At 42.1% G+C, this 17,953-nt stretch overlaps 1 protein-coding gene across 5 annotated transcripts in view; it reads left to right on the top strand.

Moving 5' to 3' along the window:
* LOC6610258 (protein bric-a-brac 1) overlaps nucleotides 1-17,953 on the top strand; it is a 55,969-nt gene that overhangs the window by 11,425 nt on the left and 26,591 nt on the right. The window contains exon 2 of one of the 5 annotated variants that reach the window (XM_032719988.1): nucleotides 9,529-9,792. The exons of the other annotated variants lie outside the window; for them this stretch is intronic. Within the exon in view, the coding sequence (XP_032575879.1) occupies nucleotides 9,529-9,573 (45 nt within the window). The 3' untranslated portion in view covers nucleotides 9,574-9,792. Of the gene's footprint in view, nucleotides 1-9,528; nucleotides 9,793-17,953 lie in introns of those variants that run through there. 5 annotated transcript variants of the gene reach the window in all.

Genomic DNA, 17,953 nt, shown 5'->3' with positions numbered 1-17,953 from the left:
CGCTCAGTGTAAGAAAAAAATCGAGTGCAGGGACAGATGACGATGTTGCAGTTGCAGTTGCAATGTTCCAGGGGCGCTGCCTTTGGGCCCGGCCTAAGTATCTGTATCTATACATGTACGTATCTGCATCTGTGAGTCGTGTGCTGTGGGGCATTTGTTGTTGGCAGCGAAGAAGAAGAGGAGAGCAGCGGATGGGGTGAGGTGGGATTAATGAATTTGATATAATGACATTTTAGATTGCATCTGCATAACATTTAATTGTGTTTGCTTGTTTGGCACCGGCAGACACGCGCTTTCCGCCGCGTCATTCCCAAAAGAATGGGCCGAAAGGCGAAAAACATTGAAATATCGAAATGGAAATGTGGCCAAGGGGAAGTCCCTTTTCCGAGTGGGTGCAATTCGATCGATTTCGTTCCTAAACTTTTCGCATTTGCCGTATGCAAACGGCGCGTAATGGGCGCCTCATTAAAGTTTAAGGCGTGCAACAAATGGACAATCATTTTTTGCTCCTGCCCCTGCCCCTTTCCACCTGCCACCTGTCCTCGTTACTTTTTTTTCCGGTGGCATTTCGCTGACTGACTGTTTTCTCCTGCTCAGGGCTCACTCAATTAAAATGTAGAGCCCGCTGCTCGGCTGCAATTCCAGTGGCAGTCCAGTGCAGTCGCCTCTGCGCTGTTTGTTGCCTAATTTGCCAATTAAGTTAATAGGCATTTATTATTTAGCAATAAAATATGCAAAGCAATTGTTCAAAATGTGGCACACACACACTCATCAAGAGCCGGGGGGCAAAGGGGGTGAAACAATAACTCGGCCAACTGAACCGGTGGCCACAATCAACAGAAAACTGAAAACTGAAAACAGAAAACAGAGAACAGCCGCCACAACTGGCATAATAACTTTTGAAATGACAGCGAACAAACAAAAAATATTGAGAAGCCATAAGGAGTGAGCAGCTGGCCAAGGACGACCTGCGAATACCCTGCACGAGAAAAGACGGCCAAACTTTGCTCAAACGCAGTTAGTGGGCTAAGGAAATATATAGTACATAAAGTAATAGCTTACATTTTAGACTTAGTTATGATCCAAGGATAACTCCATCCAGCTAAGTTCAGTTTCTCTTCCAAGCTAATAACTCTTAAAATCACTTACCCCGTGATGTAGGGGACATTTTCCCCCAGTGCAGATTACTCTCTGCAGACTAGTGCCTCCGGTTTCTTCGGTTGCATTTGCAACTTCAGCTTCAACTTCGATGCCCCTGCAACTGCAAAAACAGAAAACATAATTTACTTTCGGCTGCATAAACAATGCAATAAAATAAAAGAACCGATGCGAGAAACGCGGGGAGCGACGGAATAAAATATATGGCATTGGAATAAAATATTTGTAACAATAATAACGCGCAGCCAGAACGAGCTGGGATCTTAGAGACAGGGACACGCACACTCAAAACAAATTGGCCGGGACTTGGACCCCGAGAAAGCCCAAGAAACCCAAGAAAGTCGACGGAATGGAGAGCAGAGGCGGCAACTCTACTCAGTTATTAGGGGCAATCAAAATGAGCAGGAATTCGGAAATTATTATCCATACGCCATCCGCAGTTGGCAGCCAAGAAACGCAGGACATGGCTGTGGACAAAAGGGGGGTCGCGGCCCAAAAAGGGGACACAAAGGGGGGCGAAAAGGGGGCTAAGATGGAGCGGAGACAACGACGAGGTTGGTCCGCACGTTTCGATTTTGTGCGATTTGTTTTGCGGATAAAAGTTTCAAATGTATCTGTATCTGCGGCTGCAGTTGTATCTGTACACTGGGAAAAATTTGGGAGCTTGGGAGCCCTCTGAAGGTCAAGCATACTTTTCTATTAAAGTTTATAGGGAATGTGACCACTCCATTAAACAGATTAATAAGCTATCTGGTATAAATGAATATATATTTTGATTTTGTGACTTATTTCCATGTTGCACCTTCTTTTTGTTAGTGTAGCTGTATCTGCAGCGGTGTTCTGGACCCGCAAAACTTTTCTAGACCAGCTTCGTTACCTTTTTGGCCAAAGTACAGGCGGATTATATACGTGGCGCAATAAATTTGGGGGCTGCTTCCCCATTTTCGATTTCTTCTGAGATACATATATTTGATAAATTATTACTTGTGCGCAATTGGTTTGTTATTTTAAATATGTATTTTGGCCGTTTCGCATTTTTATTGCATTTAGTTTCTCGACTGAATTTTTATTTATGCGCTTATGAAACAAATTACGCATACGCAGGGGCGCACACAGCACTCGGCGCGAATTCCTCAAATAGTTTTCGCATCATTTTCGGGTGCATTAAATTTTATTTGCAATTCCTTAACGACTTACTTGTACTTGAGGCACTGCTTATATATTATTTATTATGTTTTCCCAATTCGATTGGCAGGAGCAAATGCAATGAAAAATTATGAGCTCGATTTATTGCCCATTGGATGGGTGAATAACAAAGCAATCTTTATGGTGGGCTTCCTCAAAATAACTCAGAATTTTCGGTGGAGATGGTGGTTCGTGAACGTGAGTTCGCTCAGAATTGAAACATAATGGGTAGGATAGAAAGATACAAAAATATTACTAGTTACTAGTTACTGGTCCCATTTTAACACTATAATTAACTCCGACTTGCGACAGAATCAAAAGTTTCCATTGGCAGCAAGACAAAGCGACTTGACTAAATAAAGACACTTAAAGCGGGGCGCAATTGAAAGCGTTAAATTAAATATGAGATGCAAATAAATAATAAGTTAAAAACACTCGGGTAAATATTGTAAATGGCACAGCTCCGAGGTGCCTCCAACCCCGATCCCCGATCTCCGAATCCGTATCTCCATCGCCGCCAGCTATTTGCCTTGTGTCTAGTTTGCCATGGGGTTGATCAAATATTTGTCGCACTAGCGTTTTAAAACTTAAAATTATTGTCTAAATAGAAACGCGGGTAAATATCAGCATCGCGGTGCTGTGTGTATCTTTGTGTGTTTTCCTATTACGACAGCCCAGAGGCCTACAAACTACACAAAGTTAATGTAATGATACCAAATGGCATGCCACACAAAAAACAAAAACTGGAAATAACTAAAAAAAATGGAAAAACAACCGCTCGTACACGTTCGACCCATTAATAAAATGGCAAAAGTTACGGATTTCGAATTATTATTATAACAATAACATTAATAACGCTATTACTACTGCTTGCGACAGTTGAAAGCGTAGCTCGAGACCGAGTATTTGAATTTCTGTTAGTGTCCAGGGGTTGGCAGCAGGCAACCCAATACAAGTCGGCAGATAATTATTATTTATATTTCTAACAAAATGCATAAAGTTTTATGACTTCTTCCCCCCAACCCCCCGCGGCGCCCCACAAACGAAGGACGGAGACAAAGCCGTTGACAAAACTGCGCATAAAACGAAATTACATTCTACCTATAAAGGCGATGATAAGCAATGGGATGGCAATTTATATACAACACATCTATATAGTTACACACACACACACATGCATATATATATAACGTATATGAGTGGCTGTATAACTATAGCACAAATATTGCACAATATATTTTATTACGAACACTTTATGGGGCCTTCGCGGTACTCGTTCACGTTATAAAAGAACAAATATGTGACTTTGGGAGTCATGGGTTGGGAATATCGATGAAAGCACTGGAAAATACATTAATTGACTAGGACAACAAATAGTAAGAATATTAAGGTAAAAACAAAGAGTTTACCTGCTGTGTTTGAGTTTGTTGTGCTCATAAGCGGATTAGCCATTTCATATTTTCCATTTGGATCGGGTTTTGAGGGTCGTAAAACGCTACAGCAAATCTAAGCATATCTGGCCCATCGGCCACGCCCTTAATCAACTAAGTAAAGTAAGTGATATAAAAAACGCCTCGTAAAGTGCGAGAATGCCGCAACATTGTTGCGTTGGGTTGTTGGGCGGGGTGGAGAGGGGGTGGCAGTGCGAAAAGTTGTGGCTGAAATGGTAAAATTGTAAAATGACCAAATGGCAAAACAGCAAATAACTACCACAATTAACTTGCGCCAATTTTTATGTGCCACTAGCTGGGGCGCCACACATCGCCAATCCACTCCACTTTGCCACGCCGGCTTTTTATTGGCTTCTGCGGCCTTATTCAAGTCGCATATAATTAGAATTATTCATTAAATTGTAATAATAATACGAATAAATGCAGCAACATTGTTGCGGCCAAATGCAGACCCCAGAGCAAGAAGTTATTTTACGATGTTGCTGCTGTTGTGCGGATGTTGCCGGTTGCAGGCAACTGGCAACATGCCTCCTGCAACTTTTTATGACCGCGAGCATTTTTACAGCTGGCCCGCTTCTAGCCAGCTTTTTTATATTAAGAGTAATAAAAGTTAAAATGGCAAAGAGAAAGAGCGAGAGAGGAAGTGAGCTGAATTTATGGTCTTAAAACTAATTTAACTTTTATAAAATTACCGAACACGCATAAACACAATTTTAATGCCGAACGCACGCTGCAACTTCTTCGTTCTTCGGGTGTTGCAACCAACTCGACCCACCGATGAACCCGAGATGCATTCGCATTCTGGGACACTTACTGCACACTCAGAGAAATGCAATTTTAATGGTCATAAACTAGGTGAAAAAAAGACGATGAAACTATCTATAGAGATATATAGTATGTTATTTACTTTATACTTTTATATTAAGAACTTTCTGTTATTGGTATGAGGAGGAACACACTCATTTTGCACAGTGTATCTCTGAGCCGGGGCAGTAAACTGTTGTTGTTGTTGTTGTTGCTTGCTTTAGCTGCTTTTTGTTATTCATATAAATTTTATTCCATGCCATTCTGTTGTTCTGTTTTTGTTTGCAATCTTTTATGGGGCCAGGGCAAGTTTGTTGCTGATTTTTATGTGAGCTGCAGCAAATGACCGAGAAAGCACAGTGCATCTCATCAGCTGGCCCAGAAGACTGGCTGACAGCTTAGCTTTTGGGCTAATTGCAGGTGGACTGGTGGAGCCCTACGCCCGATTCCCTCTAATTAGCTGGCGTATTCGCAATCCATATCCATTCGGGCCGAACTGCGATACAATTTCGAAAACGGAAGCAATTAACGTGGCCCCATAACAGCTTGTAATTAAAATTATAATAAGATGCCTGGCCAAAGATATAGAAAATAATACATGCGAGAGCGGTACGTGGATGTATGTCGCTGTTGCTGTGCCGACTCAGCAGATACAGATACAGATACATTTACAGATACGGGCACTGAAACAGAAACAGCTAAAGACACAGATACAGATACATATTCGTGGAAGTACATTTATCGAACTGTGCAAGTCAGCAAGTCAGCCAGTCGCTAGACAATTATTTCAAACAAAATAGCGGCGATAAATTTCAATATCTGAGCGGAACACGTTCGTAGAAATGGAGAAATAATAACAATAATAACTAAAAACGACTCCAGACGAACGGCACAAGCAAATGCGCACCCATCAGATACAAAGATACGCGATGACAGGCGGCGCAAGGAACGCAACAAAACCAGAACACAGAACAAAAAACTAAAAACGCTGTAATTAAATTCGTGAGCCTCTAACTGTTGTTGTCGCTATTGCATTGCATATTCCATACTCCCAGGGAACACTTAACAAATACCGATTAGAGATGAGCGCGTGACAGAGATATATATTGTATATTATTTATATAAATATATATTATATTCCCTTTGAAAAATATTTAAATTCCTTTATTTACAACAAAATAATGGTTGAAACAAAATAGTTTACCATCGCTAAGATTCTAAACAGCTGGTTTCCTCACGAAAGTACAGATGGAGATACCTCGCTGCATTTAACTAAGTGCTGCGCTTCTTATTTAATTTTATTTCCACTTGTAAGACAACAAACGAAAGTAGGCTAATTGTTTTTGTTGTAGGAGCTGCGGCACAAGTATCTGGAAGATACGAAAATAACAAAAGACCCCCACAAAAGCGCGGAGAAAGAAAAACAAACTCGTACTCGAGAAAAAAGAGCAATAGACGGAAAGGAAAGCCTGTTCTTTGCTCATTTATTTGCTTCATTTCTGTTTCTGTATATGTATATGTATCTGTATCTGTATCTGGATTCATTATGGTTATTATTATATGATGTTGCCGTTGCCTCCGCTGCTTTCTTAGAAATAATGTACAACGAAAATTAATATTATGCAGCATGTTGCGCGATGCAAAGATACAGCGATACAAAGATATACAGATACAGCTACAGCTACACAGCCAGAGATACATTTGGCGTAATTAATGTCGGGAAATGCAGACGAGCCGGGCCATAAAAACTACATCGAAGAGCCGAAAAGGGGGCGGGGTTATGGGGGCAGCGGCATCAAGAGAAATTGTTGTAATATTTAATTGAATTTTTCCAAGTCAGTTTTATCCGCTTCATTGGCTGCCCCTCCGCCGCTTTCCCAGTGAGTCATTAGAAAACATAAAATTTAATAAAAATCATAAGTGCTCGGCGGCGGCGGCGGCGTCAATTTGATGTTCAACTCCAGAGGCCATGGGATCTAGTGTGTGGATTGTGGATTGCGCAGCGAAGACCATGTGTTGTAATTTATAAAATGCATCTAGATGCAATTAAGTAAAGCATAAAAGTAAATTACAAACAAATGCGGAAGATGCAGTGCGCGCGGCCAACATCCAAAAGTATTTATAAGTTGATTTTGATATTAAAAAATAACCCTGCCCGATCCGTTCGGCTGCGAAATGATTTACAAATGAAGGCAGCTGGCTTAGGGAGTGGCCCTACTAGGCCCTGTGCCACACAAATCCGCCGCCAGACATCTTTATTATTTTTAGATAAATATCTTTCGATTCCGCCAGCTGCACTTCCTCCTTTCGGCCCGATTCAATTATTTATTTACTTTACGTTTAATACATTTTTAATGCGCGGGAAACCCTTTTTGGCATACATCGCAACTCATCTGGCACTCGATTTATTCCCGCCAGAAACAGATACACAGCGATTTAGATACGAGCAGGGGATGCGATGCTGCACCTCGTCATCAATTAGATGTGCCACGAGCTGTGGCAGCGTTTGAAGTTGGCATCGCGATGCTGATGGGAAATTAAGAGTGCAGCTCCTCTAGAAGGTGCAAAGATGGGGAAATAATGCGGATAATTCGCCAGCAGATCCGTCAGACGGTGGCGAATGGAAACAGGCATGCACTCTAATCGAAATCGAAATATTCATATGAATTCGTTTCATTATGCCACTGGACTTGCAGCAGAAGACATGCGAATCCGATGCTGCAACGAAAGGTTCGGCAAATATTACACTAATTTAATGGCCATTAATTTTCTTACAAAAAAAAGAACCATTTGGTTTTGCCAATTTCCCATTTAATGGTAAATACTTTATCGGTGTAATAGCCTTTCCCCACTTTTCCCCGCCCAAATACAGTTGCCATCAAATATTCAGCTGGAAAAATGCAACTAAACTAAAGCAAATTAGGCGGAGCGCACATATTTGATTTAGTTACTTGCATTTCATATGCGCCGGCCTTAAAAGCCCATAAATGTCAGGCCACGTCATAGATTCGCCAGGAATTGTTAGATATGGGGGTAATTGGGGGCTTTTTCGGAGTGGCGGGGTATTGCTCTGCCGGCTCGTCGACAAGTTGAAATGTCGAAAGCAATTAAAAATGTAGAAAATTCAATCGGAAAAATCTAATTCGATTTCTATGCCGCGTTTTTGCCATTGCCTCGTAGTCGCTTGCTTGTGCAACTTGCTGGAATGTTCAGCACTCCGGCTCGGCACACAGATACACACCCACAATTTGACGGATGGAGGGGCAATAACTGACATTCTGTGTAGGCCAAGAAAAAATATATGGATTCAGCCCGGTCAAGAACGGCTCGAAAAAGAGCGCACTTTGCTGGTCAGGTTTAGAAAAATACTAATGAAATTAAATGCCGGCGGATGGCATACATCCTGTATATCCTGCTCTCAGCGAAGGACAAAGAGTATAAGCCAATAATAGAATTTTCCAGCGGGGAAATGGACATTCTTTCCGCCTTCCCAGACGTCTTATTCGAAATTGGAAGAGCTGATCTTGGACTAAGTCTGGGCTACTTCCGATCGATTGGCCCCAAAAACTAACTACTCAATGCCGTCTTTAATGGAATATCTCGATATAAGTTTATTATCTAAAATAATGTTTGTGTATAGTTTGGGGATCTTCTGGTTCCCTGCACCACCTTTAAGTCGGGAAAGTTGAGCGGGCAGAGCGCTGCATGTTTTATGGCCCTCGAATGCGTTTCATTAACACGTTAGCAAGAGGTGCGTAGTAAAAGCCTCCGACAGGAACCTCCCTGCACCCACATTCCCCACCTTCCAGCCCTTTGGCCACCCGAACCCATTCCACACTCCATGTGATTTAGCTTTACAAATGAATGCGTCTGGCTAGTGCGAGAAGTTGGAAAAAGCCGGTGGAAGGTGGGTGATGTGGGGCGCTGCTCCTCCAGTCTGGTCAAAGGAAAAAAGCCGAACGAACACAAAACGTTGCGCCTGTTATTGGCAACTTCTGTATCTGCAAGTGTGCGTGTGAGCTGCAGTTGTGTGTGTGTGTGTGTTGGCCATCCGCCCTCACACGCACACCCCTCAGCGTAGGCTATTTGAACATGGCCAACAGGCATTGCTGGGTCCTGGATTCTCCATGGCTTCTCTTCTCTTCTCCTGCGCCTTCTGCCAAAAGCCTCGAGTTGCACATGCACCTAATGCACACACACCCACACACACACACGCGCATTCAAAAAAGAGGCGGAGGGTGGCCAAAAGGGAGTGGGCGGTTTAGGAGCCATCGCCTAACCAAATCGAGCCGTGTGTCTGCTGCGGTCGCCGCCAGCAACGCGTTGTCGGCGCTGCGTTTTCTATATACAGTGAGGACCCAATTCATCGAACTCAAAGAAAATCTTTTAAATCAAAATTAATAATTATTAAAAAATAGGAGAAAATAGAAAGGATGTTCGATAAACTGTGATCAAAGAAGATAGCATTTAAAAAGTATTCAAGTAACCTAGTACGATCCATACTCTGCAGTTCTTCACAATGGTTTCCACTGTACATATATTTGATAGCGTTCACGTTAGGAAAATGCATTTATCTCGGCCTATTGCCTGGGCACGAATTTGCAACTTCAGCTGAGCGAGAGAGTTGGGTTCTGTCTCGTTTTTGGCAGGCGCGCAACAAAAAATTCCGGTGATTCCCACCTCCGAGGGGGCGACTATCTGGGGGAGGGGCTGGAGCTCAAGCCGCAGTTGCCAGTAGACTATAGTCTGGAGTATATAGCAAAGCACCGACTGCAGCAGCGGCAATTTGGTTCGCATTGCGTATTCGCAACGTGGAATGCGTAGTTTTACACACAAGCACACTTGAATGCCCGAAAATCGCGCCCACAAATAGGCAGCCATATTTTTCCATTATTAAAACACCTTTTCTCATTTCCCTTTATCGTTACAGGTAAGTTCCTGCGGTGACTTTCCCTTGGCCAACGTAAGTACATAACATTTGTATTAATAATCGCCAATTGCCGACAACTCTGCACACCTCACAACTAAAATTTTGACGTGCAAACTGGCCAAGTTAAGTACGGGGTTTCTGGGAAAAAGTTGGAATAGGTGGGTAAAGGGGAAAAATCCCGAAAGGGGTGCCAATTAAACCCTGAGCAAAGGGCTCCGTGAAGTGCAAACTAATGAACAGCGGCGCCAAGAAGCAGGAATAATAATAACAAATCACCGACTGAGGTCGATAGTAAATGCAATAAACTGCACACAACCTAATTCCCTGGCCCCTCCTCCGGTTCCCACTGACCCTCCTACATGCCATATGCAAATGATTTCAATGGAAGCCCAGCACAGTCCACACTGCCCTTTGTCCGCAACTATAACTACATCTACAACTGCAGAAAACTAATAACAAATTACAGCAAGCGGCACGGCGGAAAAGCCCACTGAAATTGGGAAAATGGCACTGGTTTCCGCAAACGAAGCTTGGAATGCCCTATATAGTATATCTACAATATAATAAATATAAATAAAATACAAGAAGTTAGTACCTCTATGCAAGAAACATTATGTACTTGGTATAAACCGAATTCCCAATGCTCTGGCAACAAAAAAAAAACCACGGAATGCCAAGCCCAATGACTGTCCACTTCCCGATCCCCTCCAGTTGCGGATCCACTGCAAAAGGGAAAATAATTACACCCTCTCTCAACAGTTGAGCTCAAAGTGGAAATGCCAAGTCGGGGAAGGGGTGAAAAAGAATTAATTCATTTCCGCTGCATGATTATGCACCAAAACTCTAAGAAATCTATGTGTAATTTGCGTTATTTTTCTACTCCCCATTCTGCAGAAGTAACCACGTGTAATTAGGTGGGCGGGGGTCTTTGGGCCATCGGCTAGGGGTGTGAAATATGTAAAATATGAGAGGTGGAAATCGCAAATAAGCCAGCGCCGAGTTGACAGAGATACTCGGGGTTCTGGTTATGGAAAAGGGTTGGGGGCTGGACAACCCCTGAAAAACCGCCACACAACGGGGATCAAAAGCCCTCGGGGCTGCTCTTTGAGCTTCGGTATTAGGAATATATATGGAACAGCCACACTCGAATCTACACCGAATAATAAATACATGTTTACAACTTTAAGTTGTAAATTTTAAAAATATTACCTAAGTATATTCAGTTTCACTACATTTTAATTTACCACCTAAGTGGCAAATATGGGTTATCAAATATCATGCGAATAGAACGTTTTTTTCGGTGTACGAAAAGAATAAAATATTTCAATATAGTAATCGCCGGCAAAACAAAAGCCGGTGACTCCTCACAGATGGTTTAAAAGAGATGGTTGGTGCGATATAAATGGTGGTTGTACTTGTGAATTTATTATGTGTAATATTTAAATGCAATTCGCATTCACAATCATCAAAAGCAACCCGATCCTCCACTTCTGGTGTGGATATGGTCCGGATATTCAGGCAGTTGGGCACACATTTCTGCCACATGTGTCCAGTTTTCTATTTTCATTTAATTCTTTTCGCCTTGATACCCAACTTTAAAATGGTAATGAACAGCAGACTGGGAAGTTTACAACTTTTTAGCTAAATTGTCTCCTGTCAGCTCATAAAAATCCCTCGATGACCTTCCCTGAACCCATGAGCTCATAAAGTGCATTGCCTGCCATGTATTCTCGCCAACTCACCATTCGCCACCCACTGAGACCATAATTCATAAGCGAAACTTTTGCAAATATAATAATTCAACTTAGAAAAATAACCGGGAACAATATATGTTCATAACTACGAAAATGGAAACACCCTTAGCCATTTCATAATCTTCATAATTCGCCTAGAAAAAACACTTTTAAACATTGTATTAGATATATGAACTATTCAAATGTAGAGTGATTCTGTCATACATATTATGTTTAGGGTATCTTAAACCAGTCGTAATGTGTACCATCTTACTTGCAACTTTTGGGAAAACTACCATACACAAACTTCCATCCTGGTCACCATCTCCATATCTCATTCCACTGCCGAAAAAAACGCATAAATATAAAAACGCGTTCCCATAAATACGAAGGTTTCAGCAAGTCACACAAAAACCATTTCGCAGAGCAAATTCTAAGAAAATAAACGACTGCACCTGCGAGTGGAAGTCAAAGTCGGATAAAATCGATACCCACACAGGAGGAGCTGCCGAAAGAACGAGGCAGTGCATCCTTGTGCACGTACCCACGCATCCTGCACCCCTGCCCAATTCTTTTCGGCAATGCATTTTTACACCAACCACTCCGAAGTGCCAGTTTTTTTTCTCCCCCGCCGAGTGACCGCTGCATTTCGCAAAAATGCAGTCGAATGCACAGACTGCGCCGCGACCAGGCGCCCAGAAATCGCAGAAAGACGACGGCGGACTGTGCTGCACTGGCGCTGCATCTTCAGGTCGCAAGTTCCAAGTTCCAAGTACAAGTACGACAGCAAGTACAAGTACAAGTCGAAGTGGAAGAGGAAGTGGAAGTGGAAGTCGAAGTCCCAAGTTACGAAGATGTGCGCCAGCCAAAAAGGCGGAGAGAAGCGCGCGCAAAATTCGCGTCGCCTCCTTTGCCTGTGTGTGTGAGTGTGTGTGTGTGAGTGATTGTGCCCCAAGTTTGGGGCAACTTTTCTGACTGAATTCCCTTTGTGCGCGGAGGGAGGGGTGCCGCTGAGGCTCTCTGACGCACTTGCAACGCACAAAGAAATGTGGAAGGGCCAGAACTTGCAACGGGCTTATTTTCACTTTCTACGCGTTCTTCAAGTGAAAAAAGCAAGAACAGGAAGGCTTATTAACTTATTTTTGGAATAGTTATTAAGTTCCTTAAACATTACAATAATAACATTTTGTTATTTTATAGAGCAACACCAAAGTGATTTCCCCCAAATTCACTTTCTTAACTGTCTCCAGGATTCAATTAACCTCCCCCGAAAACGGAAATCATACATTTTTAAAAGAAAGTAACCCGCCCCATTAGGTCACGAAATTAACCGAGAAAGCAATTTAATCTACGAACTTAAAAGTGCCACCGCGGGGAAATGGAAATGTGGAAATCCAGCAAGCAGTCGCCTGACTTGCCTCCCTCTCCCTCGTCGTATGGCTGCCCCATTTGTTGCTGTGTTGCATGTCGTGTTCGTGCTGTTGTCCTGTGCAAATAATCAATAAATCTAATTCAATTATTATTATAATTATATTTTGAACATTCATAGACATTTGTATAAGGCTGACTAAGCATTTTCTTGGTAAATAACATATAATATTATTATGTGCCATAACGTGCGTACACCCCGCACACCCTCGCACACCCTCGCACACCCACGCACACCACTGCCCAATATACGTGCATGTGTAATGGCTGAGAGTGGCACCCTCGTAAATTATTCAAAAGCCAAGCACCCACAACAGCCCCACTAATGGTAAATGGAACCCCCCTATTTGGAGCCCACTTCGTCTATTGTGCGACCCTATAGATGTTCAGATAGCCAGCGTGTATTGGGAGGGAAATTCATTAGTCTGCATAATGAATAAACATAAAGACAAATAAAATTATTCCAATTAAAATAAATTGCGCACCAATATTAAAATAAATTTGCGTCCAAGCCAGGCCAGGGTAACCACCCGAAAACCACCCACTCCGAATGTAATTAAGGGCAGTGTGTGCGAGCCAGTCCGAATTCAATAGATCGAACTTTATGCGAAGGAGCTTCCCATACCTCAAACTCAGTTAACATCAATCAGGTTGAATGAGTTGAATGTTGTAGTGCTTTGTGTGAGTAAATCGAGTTTGAATAATTCGGTTTTACAAGTTGCCTGCCAGCTTATGAGTCATGGACTCCACTTGTGAGGCGAGAAGACGGGCTCCTTGAATATATTTTTTAACTTAATATTCATACCATGTAAAAATACAGCCTATTTGGAATCCTCTAAACTCCGGGCATAGAAATTGACATCGGGCGCCATAAATCCGAATGAAATGTAGAAATGCTGAAAGTATATCGAAGACGTTTAAGTGCTTTTGCTTTGAGTCGGGGGCTGGGGCACATAGTTGGCTGTAACTTTGTGGCAGCTGCACCTGCCCCACAAGCAGACCATCTCGACCAGCTCGAGTCGGCCCCCAAGACAATTAAACTTTTACAGTGCAGTGCGGAGGCAGCTTATGGCCTTTCCACTTCTAATGTTGCAACTATAAAACATACTTTGTTGCTGAATTATATTTAATCAATTTTTATTGCACGCCGACTTCATTAAAGTATAAAAACATTCCAAGTGTGTGTGTGTTTGTGTGTGTGTGCCGCACTCACTGCACTTGCAACAAAATACCCACGCGGCATTGTAAACTCGAGCAACTGGCCGTTTGGTCGAAGGAGAAGCAGCAGACAGCCACATCGTCGTTTTCATTTGGCGTCTTAGTGGCCATAAAAGCATTTCTAGCTTGTTTAATGTTTATTTTATAGTTTAAGTTTGCATTTATTTGGTCTTTTAGTTTTTATTTGTTGCCGCTGCACTCGCACTGAATGGCAAAAACAAAGCGAAACGAGAACGAAATGGCTCACGGTACAAAATAGATGATGGAGTTTAGTTAATAGCTAACGCGATAGTTTTTTAAAGACCTGATAGTTTTGGATACAAAACTAGTGCATTAATTAGGAGAGCAATATGAACGATTTTCCACTCAAGCCGCCTTAAAGTAGCTAAAGGATACCAACTAGCTAAGTGACTTTCTCCAAGTACCATTTCATTCAATTAGCTTTCTGGCCAACATCCACCTGGAGGAGCACTTATCACTTGAAAAGCCAAGAGCAAGTGCAGCAATTAAAGAAAATACCCCGACCTGGATTCATCGGAATCAATGCGCTGCGTAGGCAGAATGACTTTGCCTATGGCTGGCAATTAACTATTTGCCTTTGAAACAAATCAACGGAAGCACTTTATTTGCTCAGCCCTAATTACAACAAACAATTACACCCCGAATGGCCGGGGAAAAACACACGGGGAAATCGAAAGAAAAGCCAACCCCCTGAAAAGCAAAACAGACAGACAAGCTGCATGGCGGGGCAATAATAACAATAAGCCACGGAAACGACGAAAAAAAACCATAAAAATCAACCAAAATGCCGGCATTTAGTTTAAATACGGGGACAATGCACACAGCCACAAATTGAGACTCATTTACAATAAACATTATAGACATATTTGAGTTAATTATATTGCAAGAACAACAAACGCTGCCACAAATGACAATCAGCAATCATACAAAAATCAACTAAGAAGAACAAACGGAAAAGAGGGGAAAACTTTATTTACAGGCGATTTTTACCTTGTTCTAGATAGTAAAAAAAGGGTTAAAAAAGGGGGCACACACTCGCCTGCACAAATTACAATAAATTATTAAACATGCCACACGCTTTTATGATTGCAGTTATTTATATTTGGAATTTGAGATGAAGTCGTGATCAAAGTATAACCAAGTCACGAGCATTAGAAACTAAGTTATTAAATATGAAATTTCTTAATTTCTTAGTTTATTTCAAAGTTTAATGTTTTCTATTTTTCAACACGAGGCCATCGCTAATTTGAAGTACAACTATTCGCCTCGCCATGGTATTTGTTTTTGCCATTTTTATTGTACTTTTCGTTTGGTTACTGGGCTCTTTTTATCAAGTCACATTTAATATTGTATTTACCCTGTCTGGGCTTTGGCTTTGGCAACGCGGCTCATTTGGCTTAAATATCTCGTGTCAAGCAGACATTTGACATAAATTTTATGTTTGCATTTAAATACACATATTGAAGGCAGGCAAACAGACAGAATGCAGGCATGTCGGCACATTGAAATATTATAAATAAGTAAAGTATTTTTTTTTTAGCTCGAATGGAAATCTTAAAGAGCTCTTCGTTCCGCCGCAAAATGTGTGCCAAAATTAAATTTCCCCAGCTCGTCAGAGGAGGCAACAACTTTCTTCCGAGGTTGGGCAAAATCGAGACAGGGGAGGGGGAAGGTCCGTGGCTGCATATAAATTATTAGCAGTCATAAATATGCCATAATGTCATTTATTATATACGTTTTCATTTTATTTTTTGTCGCGCTCTCTCTCGCCCGTCCCTGCATTTTCCGAGCATTTTCCTTGCGCATGGGGAAAAGACGAAAACTTTTATTGCCAAGTTTAATGAAAAATTATAAAAGGCGTCGCAGCCGCAGTTGGGAAAATTCAAATGGGAGGCGGCATAGTTCACCTTCGCCCCTCCCCCCTTAGTCCTTCCATTTGTAGTGGGTATTATTTAAATTATAAATTATTGAATATTTTCCGCCTCGCAATTTGGCAAGTCGCAATCGCGGACCCTTGGCCCAGGGTTCTGCGTCTAGCCCGGGATCATTATATTTTATATTACGTATATAAATATTAGATGATGGCAATGTTGGCAATTTTTCACCGCGCCCCAGTCAGCCAGGACCTTCTCGTCCTCGGGCATCAGGACTTTGGCAAGCCGTTTGCACCTCAAGTCGGTTGACTATTATATAAATATATATAGAAAGATAAGAAATCTATTGTATTTATTCCACAAGTTTTTAATTTCATTAGTGATAATAACACCCCTAAATCTGTTTAAAGGACATGCTGAGATTTGTGAGGAGATAAGTCCTCCCCTCGATCGCATTTGTTTGAGTTCAGGGGATGTTCGTCCTTGTTAGCCCACAGCTCTTATATAATTTTCATAATGAAAACACACTCTCCTTATTGATATTAAATCCCAGATATGACTGATTCACATTCAATCATGATTCACCGATCGGATATCCTTATAAGTAGAGCAATTTCGAGGGCAAGGGTATATAAAATTCTTTGTTCTCGCGCGATCCCATTTTATTCACATTTTTATTTTCATTTTTTTCATATTTAAATAATAGATTAAGCCCGTCGACGTGGTGGAAGATTCGTGAAAACGGTGGCGCGGTAGTAAGTATCTGTATAATCAGGGGTTGATTTCTGTTTTTATGTATTTGCATTATTAATAAATTCCTTGCCCGTGCATTTGGCCATAATTTTTCGACGGCCGCGTCCGCGTTTCGTTTCGTTTCGTTTACTTAATGTCGTATTTTTGTATTTTTATATTTATTTTATAAATTGCATAAATTGATGAAACACGAGGGTGGCAGGCTTTGTCCGTCCGACTGCCCTCGGCTCATTCTTTGGCCGTGTTTTGTTTGGTCACTCAAGTTTCTCACTTTTAATTAAAAAGCAATGGCGCTGTCTTTGTTTGCGGTAGTTGTAGCAGCCAGCCGAAAGTGGAAATTGACATAAATTGATTTTATCGCGCAGATTTAATGACAACGAAAACCCGCCAACAACCAGGGGCGCCTGGTGCAATGCAATTTTTGTAATGAAAATGTTTAAACGCATAAAAATCGCCATCGCCCAGGACCAAGGATTTTTATGCACTGCTGTCGCATTTTCGCGCTTACATTGTAAACTGGCTGACAGGCCAAGAGGGGAAGGGATGGGGGAGGGGCGGCTTTTCGGGGGCTCAGGGCGGGGCACCATCACAAGGACCAGTACCAGTGCCAGGCCTGAGTCATGCCACATGGCCACATGGGCTTGTCCAGGAAGGAGTCCTCGAAAGCAAGACCCAGCACGGCGGGAAGACTCCGGCGCTTGTACGTGGGCACTCGGCAAAAACGCAAATATTTTATTACGCTTCAGACCTGAGTAGTTGCGTTGTAAATTCTGCAGTTTTACGGTGCTCGAGTTGTGCTCACCGCTGCACTCAGAAAAAGAAAATGGCAAATGCACGCAGGATGTGCCGAAGCGAGGTCATCCTTGCGATCAGCCTAAAGGTATGCTGTGAGAACAAAGAACTCAGAACATACCCTGTAATGTTGCATACCTGAAACTAACCCACACTTTTTTCTCTGTGCACATCCTACTCCGTCTGTCAGTCGAAGTGCGCAGCACATGACCATGCACATATGCGAAAGGGGGCAACGACGAAACCCCCTCGAATCAACCGCTCTAAAAGTCGGGAGCCTTCGAATCCCACATTTAATTAGATTGCAGCCTAATCCAAGTGCTTTCATTTGTTTGGCCATCCCAGGTGGCCATCGAGTGGGGCCTCTTCTTCGAGGAGCTACTACACTCGTATTGATTTAATTAAACACGAAATAGTTGCAGAGCGAAGAGGAGTTATTGCCGCCTGGCCGCATTAAATTGCATAATCTCCCAAGAAATGTGTGCGCAAATTTGCATTAAATCGGGCAAAACACACATAGATTTACATCAATTTTTGGTCGTGCCACAATCGACACATGCGTGGACATAGCGTACATAAATATTGAAGACATTTTAAAATTTAATA

Source organism: Drosophila sechellia, chromosome 3L, assembly GCF_004382195.2.
Source record: "Drosophila sechellia strain sech25 chromosome 3L, ASM438219v1, whole genome shotgun sequence".
Lineage (NCBI taxonomy): Eukaryota > Metazoa > Arthropoda > Insecta > Diptera > Drosophilidae > Drosophila > Drosophila sechellia.
This window is presented reverse-complemented; position numbering and strand designations above follow the sequence as displayed.